At 43.9% G+C, this 17,303-nt stretch overlaps 1 protein-coding gene across 7 annotated transcripts in view; it reads left to right on the top strand.

Annotated features, from left to right (window-relative positions):
* The first annotated feature begins 783 nt into the window (after nucleotides 1–783).
* astn2 (astrotactin 2) overlaps nucleotides 784–17,303 on the top strand; it is a 1,941,856-nt gene continuing 1,925,336 nt past the window's right edge. For 5 of the 7 annotated variants that reach the window (XM_085965839.1, XM_085965837.1, XM_085965836.1 and 2 more), the window contains exon 1: nucleotides 788–1,203. In XM_085965839.1, the coding sequence (XP_085821965.1) occupies nucleotides 948–1,203 (256 nt within the window). In that variant the 5' untranslated portion in view covers nucleotides 788–947. Of the gene's footprint in view, nucleotides 1,204–17,303 lie in introns of all 7 variants that reach the window. The other 2 variants (XM_085965840.1, XM_085965841.1) reach the window with 1 other exon arrangement.

Genomic DNA, 17,303 nt, shown 5'->3' with positions numbered 1-17,303 from the left:
ACAGTGAGTGTATCAGTGTGAGGACAGTGAGTGTATCAGTGTGAGTGTGAGGGCAGTGAGTGTGTGTGTGTGAGGACAGTGAGTGTGTCAGTGTGAGTACAGTGAGTGTGTCAGTGTGAGTGTGAGGACAGTGAGTGTGTCAAGGTGAGTGTGAGGGCAGTGAGTTTGTGTGTGTGAGGACAGTGAGTATGTCAGTGTGAGGACAGTGAGTGTGTGAGTGTGAGTGTGAGGACAGTGAGTGTGTCCGGGTGAGTGTGAGGACAGTGAGTGTGTCAGTGTGAGTGTGTCAGTGTGAGGACAGTGAGTGTGAGGGCAGTGAGTGTGTCAGTGTGAGTGTGAGGGCAGTGTGTGTGAGGGCAGTGAGTGTGTCAGTGTGAGTGTGAGGGCAGAGTGTGTCAGTGTGAGGACAGTGAGTGTGTCAGTGTGAGTGTGAGGACAGTGAGTGTGTCAGGGTGTGTGAGGACAGTGAGTGTGAGGACAGTGTGTGTGTCAGTGTGAGGACAGTGAGTGTGTCAGGGTGAGTGTGAGGACAGTGAGTGTGAGGACAGTGAGTGTGTCTGTGTGAGGACAGTGAGTGTGTCAGTGTGAGTGTGAGGACAGTGAGTGTGTCAGTGTGAGTGTGTCATTGTGAGGACAGTGAGTGTGAGTGTGAGGACAGTGAGTGTGTCAGGGTGAGTGTGAGTGGGCGGGAGGCTCTGTCTAAGCGGAGTGTGCCGTCTGCTCCCCTTCACCTGGAGCTCTTGCCCCGTGTGTCCGCGCCACCTCCTGGACACCAGCTCCACATCGCCGAAGAAGTCGAGGAGAAAGCGGTGTGTGTGTGAGAGAGAGAAGACGGCAGCAGCAGCGATCCCCGGCTCCCGCTCGCCTTTTTTTTATTTATTAATATTATTTTTAACCCCTCCTCCCTCTGCCTTTGCTTTTTTTTTGCACCATCGGCAGCCGCCGGCATGGCTCTCCGAGCCGCCCTGCAAGCCATCCTGGGCTGCCTGCTGACGGCTTCGGCCGAGATCTCCAAGGAGGGCGGCTGCAAAGTGAAGACGGTGACCGTGTCCACCCTGCCCGTGCTCCGGGAGAACGACATCAGCTTCCACGGGGCGCTGGCGGCAGAGTCCAAGCTCTTCCTCTTCGTCCGCAACGACCTGCCGGGCGAGATCTTGGTGGTGGACGACCTGGAGAACACCGAGCTCCCTTACTTCACCCTGGGTAAGTTCAGCTTGTGGGGCTGGAGCACTGAGCGAGACTCCGGCAGTGGAGTGCCTGTGGAGAGGGCAAACCTTTCGGAAAACGCCTTCCAACTACTTTTTTTTTTGGTGCCAAGAAATGTTCTGCTTTAGATTCGGACTTCTGCACAATGCGAGTGGAAGGGCATTTTTTTTTGGTGCGAATGGTGCATTTCAAACAGCAATTGTGCTGAGATCAGACTTTATCCCCTGTGTTAGTGACCTGAGAACGGGAGGTTGGTTTTTGAAATGTGCCGGCGGGTCACAGTCACGATTGGAGATGTCGATACAGGTTGTGACAGTGTCAACTGAGAGAGAGAGAGAGAGAGAGAAATCGAGATCTTGCTGCATTGTTTTTGCCAATGTTTTTTGGATTAATTTTACAGAGCTCAAATCTGGGTATTTACTGCGGGGAAACGGCGTTTGACCCTGCCGATATCACGGGCTTACTAGTCGTTGTAAGGTCGCCCTGCTGTAGCATTGCATGCTCTGGCACTGAGAAATGCGATGACTTTCCTGGTACCTTTCCTCCTCTCAGCTTGCGATGGGTGCTCCCCGGGTGGGATAGAAGATGTTTCGAGGTCCTAATGCCCGCGGAATTTTTTTGAGGACGGAAAATATAGTATGTGTTTTCCCCCCCTCCTCCTTACAAATGAGATAGGACGAAAATCTGAAATGTAAATTACGGGGGGGGGGGGGGGGGGCATAGGCATAATTCCCCAAATCTTACTGTTCGCGGTTCATTTACTTGAGTGCAGAATTGCTCTTGGCTGCGAGGGTTTGAATTGGGATTGGAGTACTTCTCGTTTAGTGTAATGTGCATTTCTGCGTTTTCGGTGTTTTTTTTTTAGATTGAAATCAGCAAAATCAAACCCTGCAAGATAACAGAACAAAGCAGTGCTTCCTGAACACGCTTCTCAAAGATCGAACTCCAAAAGTGTTAACAAGTTCAGAGTATTTACTTTTGATGCTTCTTAAAGTTTATTTCAAACCGGCTGACACCGCCACAAAAATAGAGCGGGGATTTCGACAAAGGTGTTGTGCTTTCGGATGCTGTTACCTTCACAGACAAGACCATTGTACTCACAGAAAGATGTTGGATAAGATTTTTTTTAGTGAGGAAAAACAGCCTGAATAGCCATGGTCTGAAGATTTCCTCTGTGCACCTAGGTGTAGTGAAATCATAAAGTAGCTTTTTACAAACCCTTTGATAGTTTTGCAAAACCTAACACACAGAGGAAATTTCCCTTCCATGTCATTTTTGTCACAGTGCCATGGCAGTGATGCATTTCAGTACAATTTGTTCTCCTGTGATTGTAAAATAAAAGAGAAAATGGGGTTTGCAAAAGACTTTGGAACTTTCATGACTTTAGGATGTCCCAACGTGTTTCACGCACTTTCTGAAGTGTAGTCACTGTTGTAATGTAGGGCAACGTGTCAGCCAATTTGTGCACAGCAAGGCCCCACAATGAGTTAAATGACCAGATGATCTGTTTTGATGGTCTTGGTTGAAGGGTAAATGTTGAGGCCAGTCCGTCGGGAGAACTCTTCTGCTCTTCTTCGGAAATGTCATGGGATCTTTTATGCCCCCCCCCACCCCCGAGAGAACAGATAGGTGCATGGTGTAATGTTGCTTCTTAAAGACAGCTTCTCTGACAGTGCAGCGCACCCTTTGTAATGCATTGAAGGCTAGATTGTGTGCTCAAATCCCTGGAGTGGGGTTTGAAACCACAGCCTTGTGACTCAGGGGTGAGAGTGCTGCCACTGGGCCAGAACAAACAGCCTCCAAGGCATACGTTTCATCAGGGCTTGTTGTGCTGTTTGAGATGTTTCATTTGTTAATCATAGGTGCTAGTATTAGATGACAGTATCAGGCATGCTCATCCATGATGCCTTAAAATTTTGTGGGATCAATTGGCAACTGAACCTTTTTATTTAAATTTTGAACATTTTACAATAAATGACATTTACAGAGCTCAAGTCTCAGCTCTTAACTGAACCTTTTTGCTTTTGGAAAATTGAATACACCACCCATCAAATATATTTCGATTCAAACAAAACTCAAAATAAAAGTTTTATTGGTTATTAGAAGCACAATGGGAACTGATTTTCTAAACTGAATGAGTGGGTCGGGGGGAGGTGATTAGATCCTGAACAAGTGTCTTCTCCTTTTCCTAACTTCTGCATCTGGATTGTTTCACCCTTCATGACTCGCAAACTGAATCATGCTAGAACTTAATTAACTGCAGTTGGTAAAACAGGAGGCAAATTCACACAGCCCCTCTTCTGAACACCTTCTTGAATACAGCAATATCTAAAGTGTTCTCATCAAAGTCAGACTTTTGCTGTGTCGCTGTGTGGTTTTTCTTTCCTACGGCTGAATAAGCCGTTAATGTCCCTGCATTTGGTGGAAGGGGGCCTGCAGTGTGCAAAGTAGGGAAGTGAGAATTTGTTGTGATATTTTGCTAACTAAAATACAGTAAGTATATTTAGTGCATCTTCAGCTCTTTTATCAGTTCACTTCATTAGTTGCGTGCTGTACAAAATGCACAAGGCTTCAGATTCTGGGAAGGTGGAGTCAATTTTGGAATCGGGCAGAAAACAGTGGAATACCAACCGGCCCCGGCTGATTAAGTGTGATAAATGTCTTTCTTGCATCCAATTTAAACTAATGTATATTTGCTATAAATTCCAGAAATCTATGCAGCTGTGGCGGTTTTGGTGTATGGATATGAGAAAACATGCACAATAGTTGCCTTGGATGAAAGAAATGTGGAAAATTATTGAAACTCCCTGTAGTCTGTCTCTAGCGATCAGATTCTATGCTTCAGAGCCTTCACTCTTCCTTCTCAGAGGTTGTAAATCTGTGGTATACTGTATAGATTCTACTGCATTTTCAGACTCTCTCGGTTCAGGGAATAAGTGTGTGCTACTCAAATTATTAGCATAACATTCAATGCTTGTTCTGAAAACATAGTATAAGAATAGTTATTAGATCAATTTATGGAGAAACAACAAGGGAGTCAGTCAGTGTGAATCAGGTCTGTAATAATAAACTATGGAGCATTTCCATGTTTGTAACACTGAATATAAGATCATTTTAATCTTAAATCAAATTTTGTTTTTGCGGTCGGGATTAATAGTATGTGGGGATTTTTTTCCCCCTTCTTACACATCATAATAGCGTCAAGCATTCCCCAGTGAGATGCAGCTTTGATTAGATCCAGGGTATAGCGTTGCCCCAACAATATGCCTTAACCCCAGCTACACCAGTGTGACATTTCTATTTTTCACACCTCAATCCTGAGTGAAACAGCCGCTCATTGTTTTCCCATGCTTGGACTCACTCCATGGGGAATTATTTTTATGTGGGAAACTTGCAGTTATCAGAGCTTTCAGGGTCTTTCATTTCATTAGTCTGGGTTCCAATTCATCGTCCCAGTGTTTGAATGCAGGCTTCTTTTATATGACTTAGTTGTTTTCCTCCTGTCTAAAGACAGTGATTTGCATGTGTTGCTCTCTCATTTTATTTGGATGCAGATTGCCTTGAGCGCGAATGTGTCGTGTGGAGAGTCATGTCCTTAGCAGAATGTAAACACGGGATCAGGTTCCTGCACTGGAATAAACGGCTCGTTTTCAGAGTGGCAGGCAGTGACCAGCGGGGTGCCGCAAGGATCTGTCCTGGGACCCCAGCTGTTCACAATATATATAAATGATCTGGATCAGGGAATTGGATGCAATATTTCCAAATTCGCTGACGACACTAAACTAGGAGGAGGGGTGGGCTCTGATGAGGATGTCAGGAGGCTACAGTGCGATTTGGACAGGTTGGGGGAATGGGCGGATACGTGGCAGATGCACTATAATGTGGATAAATGCGAGGTTATCCACTTTGGGGGTAAAAACAGGAGGGTAGATTATTATCTAAATGGCAATAGATTGGGAGATGGGGAAGTGCAGAGGGACCTGGGTGTTCTTGTGCACCAGTCACTGAAGGAGAGCATGCAGGTGCAACAGGCGATTAAGAAGGCAAATGGTATGTTGGCCTTCATATCAAGGGGGTTCGAGTATAGGAATAGGGATACCTTACTACAGCTGTACAAGGTGCTGGTGAGACCGCATCTGGAGTATTGTGTACAGTTTTGGTCGCCCCATCTGCGGAAGGATGTTCTTGCCATGGAAAGAGTGCAACGGCGATTCACCAGGCTGATACCTGGAATGGCGGGAATGACCTACGAAGAGAGATTAAATAGTTTGGGCTTGTACTCACTGGAGTTTAGAAGATTGAGAGGGGATCTCATCGAAACATATAAAATTATGGCAGGCCTGGACAGGCTGAATTCAGAGAGAATGTTTCCAATGGCCAGGGAGCACAGAACCAGGGGCCACAGTCTAAAAATAGCGGGCAAATCATTTAAAACAGAGATGAGGAAGAATTTCTTCACTCAAAGAGTGGTGAGCCTATGGAATTCCCTGCCACAGAGGGCTGTGAAGGCTAATTCAATAAATATTTTCAAGAGAGAATTGGATATATTTCTGAAGGCTAAGGGGATTAAGGGTTACGGAGAAAAGGCGGGGACGGGGTACTGAACTGGTAAGATCAGCTATGATCTCAGACGAGGATCAGCCATGATCTCATTGAATGGCGGAGCAGGCTCGAAGGGCCGAATGGCCTACTCCTGTTCCTATCTCTATGTTACTATGTTGCACTTCTCCCTGAATCTATTGGTCCATTTGAAGACCTATGTATTCATGGGTCTACAATGCTATCAATTCCCTAAGAGTTAGATATTTATTCTGTGGAAGGAGAGCTACGCATCTCACCTTTAATATAAAAGTAACTTGACTATGGAGCCCAGTTTGAGAACAGAAAATTCTTTTCATAGACCAACGTTGTAATTTCTGCAAAAGTGTTCAACAATCTTTAAATGGGCTGTGTCACACTAGACCAAAGCTAAATGAAGGAACTGATATTTTGGACTTCATAGTCTTTCTGATTTCAAAGGTGAATTCAAATAAAATCACTGGATGAGTCGAAATTTCCTCCAATTAAATATTGGGAAGACCAAAGTCATTGTCTTCAGTTAATGCCACAAACTCCATTCCCTTTCCACTGATTCGATCTCTCTCCCCGGTAACATTGGTGTCATACTTGATCACGAATTGAGCTTCCTACCTCATATCCGTCTATCACTAAGACCGCCCATTTCCACCTTCACAATATCACCCGTCTCCGCCCTTACCTCAACTTATCTGCTGCTGAGACCCTCATCCATGCCTTTATCACCTCTAGACTTGATTATTCCAATGCACTCCTGGCCGGCCTCTCTTGTTCTACTCCCCATAAACTTGAGGTCATCCAAAACTCTGCCGCCCGTGTGCTAACTCGCACTAAGTCCTGCTCACCTATCTCCCCTGTGCTTGCTGACTTATATTGGCTCCCAGTTCAGCAACGCCTTGATTTTAAAATTCTCATTCTTGTTTTCGAACCCCTCCATGGCCTCGCCACTCCCTATCTTTGTAATCTCTTCCAGCCCTATAATCCCCCTAGACCTTTGCGCTCCACCTATTCTGGCCTTTTGAACTCCACCATTGGCGGTCGTGCCTTCAACTGCCTAGGTCCTAAGCACTGGAATTCCCTCCCTAAATCTCTCCGCCTCTCCACTTCTCTTTCCTCCTTTAAGACACTCCTTAAAACCTACCTCTTCGGCCAAGCCTTTGGTAATCTGCCGTAACATCTCCTTATATGGCTTGGTGTCAATTTTTTTTGATGAAACTTGTGATGCACCTTGGGACGTTTTACTAAGTTAAAGACACTATATAAATATAAGTTGCTGTTGTTGTTAGGTATGAAAGTTCAGTGTGCCTTTTCAATTCATTCATTCATAAAACAGAAACCCTGTTCCGCTGTCCTAACAGTCTCATGGGTAGAGGCACAAGTAAATATAAGGCCACACTGATAAGTTCTAGTTGTGCTCCCTAGTATGTGCTAAGTCAGCTTATCACATAGGGACAGCAGTAGAATCTCTACAGTTGGGCTCAGCACCCTTGGCTAAAGAGGAGACAAATTAGTCATTGTTTCCATTCCTGATCGCTGTCAGATAATTGCTGTTGGAAAGTGAGCAAGTGTGAACATTGCATGAGAGCCACCTAATGTCAAATAGACCACCGACAAGCATTGTCCAGGACTTACACGTGAAGAATGACCATCTGGGTGACGTTCTGGAGGACTGCTGGTACCAGTAGACCTCCATGAGAGGAAGGGAGACAACTGGACATCAAATTCCTGAATCAACTGTAATACAAACTCAAAGGCAACATTTGTTGGCAGATGAGTTCTTTGGTTGTCTGCGCTGTTGTGCGCGGGTTTCTGCAACACATTTATGTCAGTCTTTATTCTTTTCCCTCTCAAAGCCTATGTGTTGCTATCTCATCACACACTTGTCAGTTTAGGAATAGAAGTGTATAACATGACTTTATGACTGCATAGTTATTCAAAGCAGGATGCCTGTGTATCAATGATCTTGTTGAATACCAATAGCTTTGTCATTTTGTTATTTGTTTTATCATTGCTTTTTGTTTGGGGAGAAAAGGCTTTCTAATTGGCAAGATAGAAACATTTTTTGCAGGCCTCGTGGAATTGTTCCAATTAATTTGGCGTGAAACAGACACAGCAGAGGAAACCCAACCATCTGTTTATTCCTTGCAAGCTACCTCTCCAACACCAACCTCCCTTTCCTCTCCAAAGTCCTTGAACGGGTTATCGCTTCCCAAATACGTGCCCATCTTTCCTGCAACTTTAACCCCTGCAATCAGGTTTCCGCCCCTGCCACAGCACCGAAATGGCCCTAATCAAAGTCACAAATGACATCCTCTGAGATCCCATGTCCAAATCTCATTCACCTATCACCCATGTGCTCACCTCGATTTAAAAATTCTCACCCTCATTTTCAAACTCCTACATGGTCTCGCCCCTCCCTATCTCTGTAACCATCTCCAGCCTTACAGCCCTCTAAGAATTCTGCGTACCTCCAACTTTGGCCGCTTGTGCATACCCTACTTCCTTTAGCCTACCATTGGCGGCTGTGCCTTCAGCCATCTAGGCTCTAAGCTCTGGAATTTCCTCCTTAAACCTCTCCGCCTCCCCACCAATCTCTCCTCCTTTAAGATGCTCCTTAAAACCTGCCTCTTTGACGAAGCTTTTGGTCACGTGATCTAAAGTCTGATTACGCTCCTGAAAAACGCCTTGGGGCATTTTACTATGTTAAAGGTGCTACAAAAATGCAAGATGTTGTTGTTTATTGTGGGTTTCTATATTGCAGTACGTGAGTATATTGTAATTTCACAACATTCTAATGTGACATTCCAAGATTGATCGATACAGACACTGGAGCTCATAATTGGTATCTCAATCAACTTAATTGAGGTTAGAATAGCAAACAAAGGGATACTTGTGCGGACAACAGGATCAGTGGGGGATGAGGAGACACAAATAGAATGCTGGAGCATCTCTTCACTTTTCACATTATCATTGCTTTAAGCATAGTCTTGCTTGTAAACTATCAGTTTTGTACCCACATTAAAGTCGTAATAAGGAATTATAGTAGAATAACGGTTTTGTAAGTCATGCCAGTGCATGGATAGCAGTGTGCCAACATACCTCCATGCATTTCCTGTGGGTATGATCATTATAATGTGTCCTAGGTTTGTCCGCCTTTTGGTATCTTGCCAACTATATTTCTTCTCCTGCTTTCTGGCATAAAATTAAAACATTACACAACTATTGAATTTTCTGTGTTTGCAGTGCATTCCTATCAATTGTTTAATGTGTAGAAGGCATAAAACAAATTAAGAAGTTTTATTTTCTGGTATGCTTCATTTAAAGAAAGAAAGACTTGCATTTATGTAGCGCCTTTCATGGCCTCAGGATATCACAAAGCGCTTGACAGCCAATGAAGTACTTTTTGAAGTGTTGTCACTGTTGAAATGTAGGAAATGCAGCAGCCAATTTGCGCACAGCAAACTCTCACAAACCGCAATGTGATAATGACCAGATAATCTGTCTTAGTGATGTTGATAAATATTGGCCAGGACACTGGGGATAACTCCCCTGTTCTTCTTCGAAAGCAGTGGTGTGTGAGCCTAGATTTTTGACTCAGGCGTAGGACTTGAATCCACAACCTTCTGACCTAGAGCTGAGGTTGCTACTCACTTTTTAAAATATATTATTTATTGAACATTAAAAACATTGACAACATCGTGATCATTCCATTGTATCATACAAATCCATTCCGCCGCTCTGCACAGCCTCCACATATTAACATCAAAACCTGAAGTTTAATTGTCTCCCATAACATATACTAATCTATTGTACTTTTAAAAATTGATCAGTAATCATGGCTTCGAATAAGGGAAGTATGCCTGATAATCCCCCCATCATTTAATCTCCGGCCCTTCCCCTCCTCTCATGCTCCTTCCCAACTTTTTGGGCAGCTGTTGCTTTTTCCTGCAGCCTCCAGCTCTTTTTCACCTCCTGTTTGAACCTTCCCTGCAGTTTCCGCCTCTTCCTTACATTAGGTTTGGGCTGAGGAGCTGCCCTTTCTCCCTCCTTCTGCCCCTCACCAACCTTTCCCTTTCCACACGACACTAAAATCAAATCAAATCAACTTTTATTGTCATTGTTAGTGCACAAGTGCAGTACAACGAAATGTAGGCTTGCGGCTCCCGAGAGTGTACAATTTGGATTAGGACACTTAAACATTCAACATACATTTATACATTTGGCTTGCAGTATATTAGCATAAATATGACCATAATAAAGTGCATTGGCAGATGTGCAGGCTTTAGTGTTTATTTGTGGAGTTCAGTAGGATGACAGCCCTGGGAAAGAAGCTGTTCCTAAATCTGGTCGTACGGGTGCGAATGCACCCCACCCCCCACTTCCATGTCTCTGTCCCCCTCTGACTCATCACTCTCGAGCTCTTCTGCAACCTGCCGTTCCTGCTCCCCGTCAGATACATAATCTCCCTCAGAGAGTCTTCCTGCTATCACAGTTTCTCCAGCAGTGCCACGCCCTTCGGCCTCATCTCCACTGCTGACTCTTGCTCCCCGTTTCTTCTCTCTTTGGGACACTGGCATATCTGCACCGCCCTTGCTCCCTTCTGGTGTCTTTGTCTCCCTGCTCCTGTCCTGATGCCCCTTTAAGGCTCCAGCCTCTTGCACCCTCTCCTTGTCTTTCCCCCTCCTGCTGCCTGGGATGTCAGACTTCCCGTCTTTCTTTGGAGTATTTACACTTATCCCGCACCCCACACCCGCCTCCTCTCCCCCCGCGGGCTCCAGATTCTTTAGGGAGAGCCGAGCCGTATCATGGTCCTTGACCCATGCTGCCCGCTGCTGTCTTTGCCCTTTTCCACCGTACTTGGTGTGTTTTTCACCATCTCCATCCTATTCTTTGCTCCGCAATTTTCTGCCTCTTCCTCAGCTCTTATCTCCTTCCAGCTGTGTCCTCCACCTGCTCCGCTCCTCCGGCCACTCCACTCACACCTCCTGCTCCTTCTCCCATTTCCTCGTCACTCAAGGAGCTTCCTTCTTCCTCACGCTCACAGCAGGTGGGGCCTTTGTGACACACCCCACAGCCCTGTGCCTTGCAGCTCCGAGTGATGAGTCCAGACTTGCCACAGTTATAACAGTATAAGTATGAACAGTTTCTTACAAGATGGTTGTGTCCAAGACAATAATAACAAACCTTCACCTGCTTATCATGCAGTACCTGGAAGTACTGCACTCCTTCCATTGTCTCAAATTTCATGCTATACGGCAATGACTTCACCCCCTCTGGGAACTGCACCTTTATATAATGGGTTCCATCTGCTACCCACGTTCCTGGATAGTATCTCCTTTTTATTGCCGAGTAAATTTTAATGTCCCACGACTCCAACTTATTAACACATCGTCCTCAATATAAACTGGCAGGTTTAAGAATGAGACCACCACCTCTTCAGAATATAGCAGAGATACCTCCAAGAACTTATCTCCAACCATCAAACTCAGTAAAAGTCTTTTCACCTCCTCTCGGCCACTGACCGTCACCTCGAACCCAACATTCGGCTTTGGTCGGCAGGCAAAGCAGCTTCCCTTCCGCAGTCCTCGTGTACCGCCTGGATAATATCCCAAGCTCGTATCTTCTTATCATCGCACTGAGCCACCACCATGTTTTCTTTTCCAAACGTCCTGGGGTCCTGGCCCAAATCTTTGGGCCTCTTTTCCTCCCTTCCCCCAACATTTTCTCCCCTGATTAAATTTATCCTGGGAACATTGTCCTCTGAGGGACCCGGCACTCCAGGCCCCCTCAGCAGCCATGTGGCTGCGATTTAAGGACCAAAAATGGCCCTAAAACCTGAAACAGAAACTCACCACCAACTTTTTACAAACTCACTCCAACTCACTGCAACACCTGCTCACTCCTAGCCCCTCCCACCTAGAGAGTGCTACCTACTGAGCCACAGCTGACATTTAAATAGGCTTACTGGTGCATTCTGAGGTTCATCGGGCTTGTTTGTGCTGATAGGCCCCACCAGAATGACCAACCCTCCAGGAGTGTCCTAGAGTCCCCAGGAATTGAAGATTAATCCCCAGGATACTGCTGCACACAACCCAGGAGAAAAATTTGTGTGTTTTTTCATTTTCTTTAAACACTTTCATTTATTAGTTATGACAATATTGGAGATGGGGGGAAAAGGCTGTTTCACTAACAAGATTAATTCAATTGGGTAACAAAGCCTGTTCCTTTACCAATTGGCGTGGGAAGGCAGTGCGCCTAGAGGATGGACCAATAGCAGGTGGGGGTGCTTCGAGGCGGGTGTTCATGTGATGAAACCTCGAGGAATAGACCAAACCAGAGTTAGCAACCCGAGGGCGCACACTTTCTATTTCAAGACATGACCCCACTCCAGTGTGTCAGCTAATGGCCAGCTAAAGGGATAGAATGGCTGTTGGCGATTTTCTGCCTACCTCGGTGCAACAAGAGGGCCTAGAACAGGTTTGGCTTGGCCGCTATGTCCTTTCTAACTGAAAAACCTGCCAACAGTCACTGTCAATGCTCATACGTGAAGAATAGCCACTGAAGCAAAGAGCTGTTGGTGCCCATGGAAGTGCACCCCAGCAAGAGTTCTATACATTAGGAAAGGAGAGAAGAGAAAAGCTAGAATATAAAAGGATAGAGAAAAGAAAAGTAAATGGTAATTTATTCATTATAGGAGAGGCTTTTGTGAATGAAAAAGTAAAATCAGCTAAAGAATTTTCAATGGGGAAAAAAGACCAAATGCATATTTCCCTGAATATTATGGTCAATAATTTTCTTGCACCTATTCCGGCTCTGCCACTAACTAACTAACTGATAGTTCGTTTTACTTTAGTAGTTAGTAAACTTCTAGGGTCTATAAAACAGGATGAAATTGCTGAGCAGTTGAAGAAACATGACTTAATCATGTGACAGCCTTACAGAATTCTTTGAAGAAATAGTAGAAAGGATAGATAAAAGAAATGCAGTGGATGTGTGATGCGCTATCAATTACTCATAAAAGACGGAGAGTTAGGAGAGTAACTAAAGGCTTTTATTAGCAAAGAACAGAGCATGTCTCTCGTGGTTGACTGGGTTTCAAGAAGGCAGGGGGCTGCCGAGCGGTCACCTTTATACCTGGGCCTGTGGGTGGAGCCAGGGGCGGAGCCAGCAGAGACATGCTGAGGCATGCATAGGTACAACAGTGTGCAACAACAACAACAACAATAACAGTGGTTTACCACAATGTGGATTTGCCAAGTGTTTGATAAGGTACCAGGTAGAGACTTATGGCACAGATAATGGCTCATGGAATTCATGGGAATGTGACCACATGGATAGAGAGATGGTTGGAGGGCAGAAAGCAAATTGAAGTTATTCAGACTGGAATAATATTTTGAGTGGGGGGGGGGGCGGGTCTGTGTTGCGGCTGCTTTATATATGCACAGAAATCCACGTTGAACTTTGCTGAGGACACCAAAATTGTGGTGTAAAAATTGTGAGGAGGATTGTGAAGTTCTGCATGAGGACATAGATAGACTGATTAGGATGGGCAGATAGTGGCAGATACAGGTCGATGTAGCAAAATGTGAAGTACTACATTTTATAGGTAAGAATGGGGAAAGGAAATGCATCTTTGGTGAGCTGTTAAATGGAGTTGAGGAGCAGAGGGATCTTGGTCTGGAGATACACAGTTCTTTACAGGTAGCAGTGCAAGTAGATAAGGCTATTTAATAAAAGGCAAATGGAATCCTTGGTCTTGTGGTAGAGAATACAAAAGCAAATACGTAATATTGAGCTTGTATAAGACTTTAGTTAGGCTGAATTTGGAGTATTATGCACAGTTTTGGGCACCCCTTTAGAAGGGTTTAAAAGCAATGGAAAATGTGCAGCATTGAATCACTAAAATGTTACCAGGATGATACATTAAAAGTTATGAAGAGACTTATGAAGTTAAGGCTTTTTCACTGATCTGAGAAGAGTACTTAGTGACTGGATAGAACTCTATTGTGAGGAGTTATGATAATGTATAACTAGTAATAAATTGTTTCCACCTGTTTGCAAGACAGTAACAAAGGACCAAATGATTAAAGGGAAGGTTAGGAAAAATAGAGGGTGGTTCGAATATGGAATTCTGTTGAAGTAGAGTCCAATTTTTAAAAAGGGCATTAGATAGCTGTTTGAAAGAGGAATGCTAAAGGATTTGAGAAGCAAGCAGGAGAGTGTCTTATGTGGAAAAAAGCACTGGCACAGACTTGATGGGCCAAATGACCCTCTACTATTCTACTCTTCTATGAATGTGTGTCTTTTGTGCCGAATATATCTGTTTAAGTGTGTGTTTTAAAGGTTTGCAGTCACTGAATTGAGGAGATTTTGGATAGGGCTTGATATCAGTGCTTTATACAGATGCTGTCAGATCACACCACAAATTTTCATGTGTTGCTCAGATTTTTTTTCTAAATAAAGAAAGAAGAGAAATGCCACAAAACAATTTATAGCATCAGACACGTTCATCATCGTCTCTTAGCCTCTGCAGTGAAGAGTTTTGCAAGATCCCTCACCTTAGTTATTTGCCCCTTTCAACAATGCCAACTGTATAGGGCTAAATTTTTCAACTTCATGCTGTCAGTGATGAGACTCACCTAACAACAATGCCTAATCTGAAAATTACCCCTTATAGCTATGGCAAATTCTTGCTGTGGCTGTTTGTCAACAGTGACTGGTTGAGCTAGCAATATAAATGTGGGTACAGCAAACCTTAGTGGCATGTTTCTGCTTCAGTTGATTATATTAGATTTTCAACCCACTGAAGCCCATCCCTCTAGTATCTAGCTCTCCCAGTCTAGCATCTAACGGTATTTTCAAAGCCCCAGTGTCCATATTGCTACTCTCCTGCCCTGCAGATTATTCAAACGTTTATCACCTTTTGCACGAACAAGACCCTTTTGATGTGTGTGCTACATTTATTTCTACTAGTTTATGCATTAATGGAATTTAGTTCTATTTTCTTACTTTATTTTTAAGTCATATTCAGGATTTACCCCCTTTAAGCCATTTTAACAACTTCAACAAGGTCCCCTGCCTTAACCATCTTCTCTTTAGGGTTAGTTTTTTTAAATGTTTCCTCATAAGTTCTTCCTTCCTTGCCCTTCACTATCTCTATGACCTTTGCAGCCCTACAATCTCCATTCCTCTGACCCTGGTTTCTTTAGCCTCTTCCCCTTTGCCTTACAATTGGTGGCCTTGTCTTCAGCCATCTAGATTCTACTTTCTGGAATCCCTTCCATAACTCCCTCTGTCTCTCCTTGTTATCATCCTTTTCAAAATTGTTTTTGTTGCCTCTCTCCATTGATTGCCCATCTCTTTCATAGTGGAATGACTAGAACTGTACAAGTGCGGTATGAGCAGTGCATTGTATGACTTCACCGTTATTCATAGTTTATCATTATCACGTGGTTGCTGATCATGGCCTCTGCCTCTTTATACAAGTGATGGCGATGTATATATAATACAGGTTAGCAGTGTGCTTGAAATCTGGTCAAAGAAGTCAATACCTGAGGTAAATTTAGCAATAGTTTACACTGAAATTTGACATTGGCTTCACTGTTGTACCAAGGAGTTGAGTTTTGTTGCCAGTCCTTTACAAAGCCTAGTCCAAGCCAACTGAATCTGGCATTACGACATTCTTAAAAAGTGCAAAAAATGATTTGTAAGATGTGAGCACAGTCATTTTTGTAATTAAATAAATACTCCAGGGTAATGGAGTCATGTTCATGAGCCTGAACACAATCCCTGGTATTTTTCTCTGTGTGTTAGATGCAATGATTATTTAAACCTGTTGTAAGGTTTCTGCTACTCACCGTTGACACATTCTTCATCACGATTTTTGTTAACAATTGTGAACAGCAGTAAATTCCACCCATAGTTGGTAAACATGTTTCTGAATTTGTTAGAACTGATGCATAAAGGAAAATAGCAGCAAAAAGTATAAGCTGGGCATGTGGCATCCTGTGATACTTCCACAAATCTCTACACTTACTCCACATTGTGCAAACCAGTGCTCTTGTACCAAAAGCAGCAGGTATGCTGCTTTCGAAGCACTTTTCAACAATAACTAATCGTTTGGCAGAATCAATCACTTGCCCCTAACTACAAGGTAATTACATGAAAATTGAACTCAGCACTTTGCCTCTATTTGTAATGAGAATTTTTCCTTCATCAACATCGCTTCTGAAGAACTTGCTGCTCTTTAACACAACGCACTCTGATTTTTGAAATGCTGCAGCAGGATGATGCAAAAGCCCCAGATGTTGAGCTCACCTCTTTTCTCTTGACTTAAAAATCGAACTAAATTCAAATATAATCTAATTTTAAGAGTACTGTGCTTTTTTATCGATACAGGCATTATAATGTTAAAGAAAGGTGTTATTTAGTTACAGCTCCCAGCTCAGTGAACCCAATTCAGGAAGTCGACTCTCTGGGGATGATTTTCATCTCAGTACTGCTTCCGTTCACGCCTACAAATGAGGCAGTAGTGCGACCAAAAAAGTGGGTGGAACAACTACTGTCTTACTGCTGATTGTCCACCCATTCTGACTTTCGGGGTGAACTTTGATTTAGATGACCAGAGCTCCCATCAGAAAAAGGGCGGGGTCTCGTAAATATGTACAAATCAGGATCAAGTGAAGTTGTCAGGTTGCTACTGCCCGTTACTGATCCTGCCCACAAACCTTGGGTGGTACAATTCAGGAGCCATTGCCAGCGACATTTAAAGGGATCCTCAGCTACTCTCAGGTAAAATGCCAGAACATTTTGGGAGACAATGAACCGTAATTTGCAGCCCCTACAGGTGTGTACGCGCCCGCAAGGGCCACACAAGTTCCGGGTTTAGGCATGCGCTACAACCCGGAACTTGCAATCTGTTAAGAATTTTCTTGACAGATCATCCGCATCTCCGGGAAAAGGGCATTTGCCCAACTCCTGCCCAGTGAATGCCATTGAAACTCTTACGTCTGGTAAAAACAGGTATAATGCCTGCTTTTACCAGTGTAAGAGTTTTACAAAAACAGAAAAATAAAATTTGATCAATAATTTATAAATTTAAAAATCTGTGAAATAAGCTAAGTTTATATTTAGCCCCTTTAAAACATGTAAATTTAGAGGGTGATTTTGCCAATGGGAGCGCGTTGGAGGCGGGTCTGCTGCTTGGCGGGTCGATGTCTCGCCTCCATCGATTTGTGGCAATCCCACTCTATTTTCCCTTGATTGACCTTGTTAAGCCTGCCCAGCGGGCTTAGCAGGCCAATTAAGGGAAAGCCGGTTGCAGAGAACGTCAACGTATGATGTTTCACCTATCAACATTTTTTGACAGATGAATTGTCATCGTTTGACAACTCTGTGAAGCTGTCAAACAGTGACATTCTCTGAAGTTTGATGAGGTCTTGTATTCAAGACCTCATCAAACCTTTCTTTTGCTGAAATGAGATGGTTGTTGCATTGGAGAATGCAACGGCTATCTGTCATCT

Source organism: Somniosus microcephalus, chromosome 23 (assembly GCF_052327205.1).
Source record: "Somniosus microcephalus isolate GS21.2 chromosome 23, FLI_Smic_1.0, whole genome shotgun sequence".
Lineage (NCBI taxonomy): Eukaryota > Metazoa > Chordata > Chondrichthyes > Squaliformes > Somniosidae > Somniosus > Somniosus microcephalus.
Note: the sequence above shows the minus strand (reverse complement) of the source record. Positions and strands in the feature narration are given on the sequence as shown.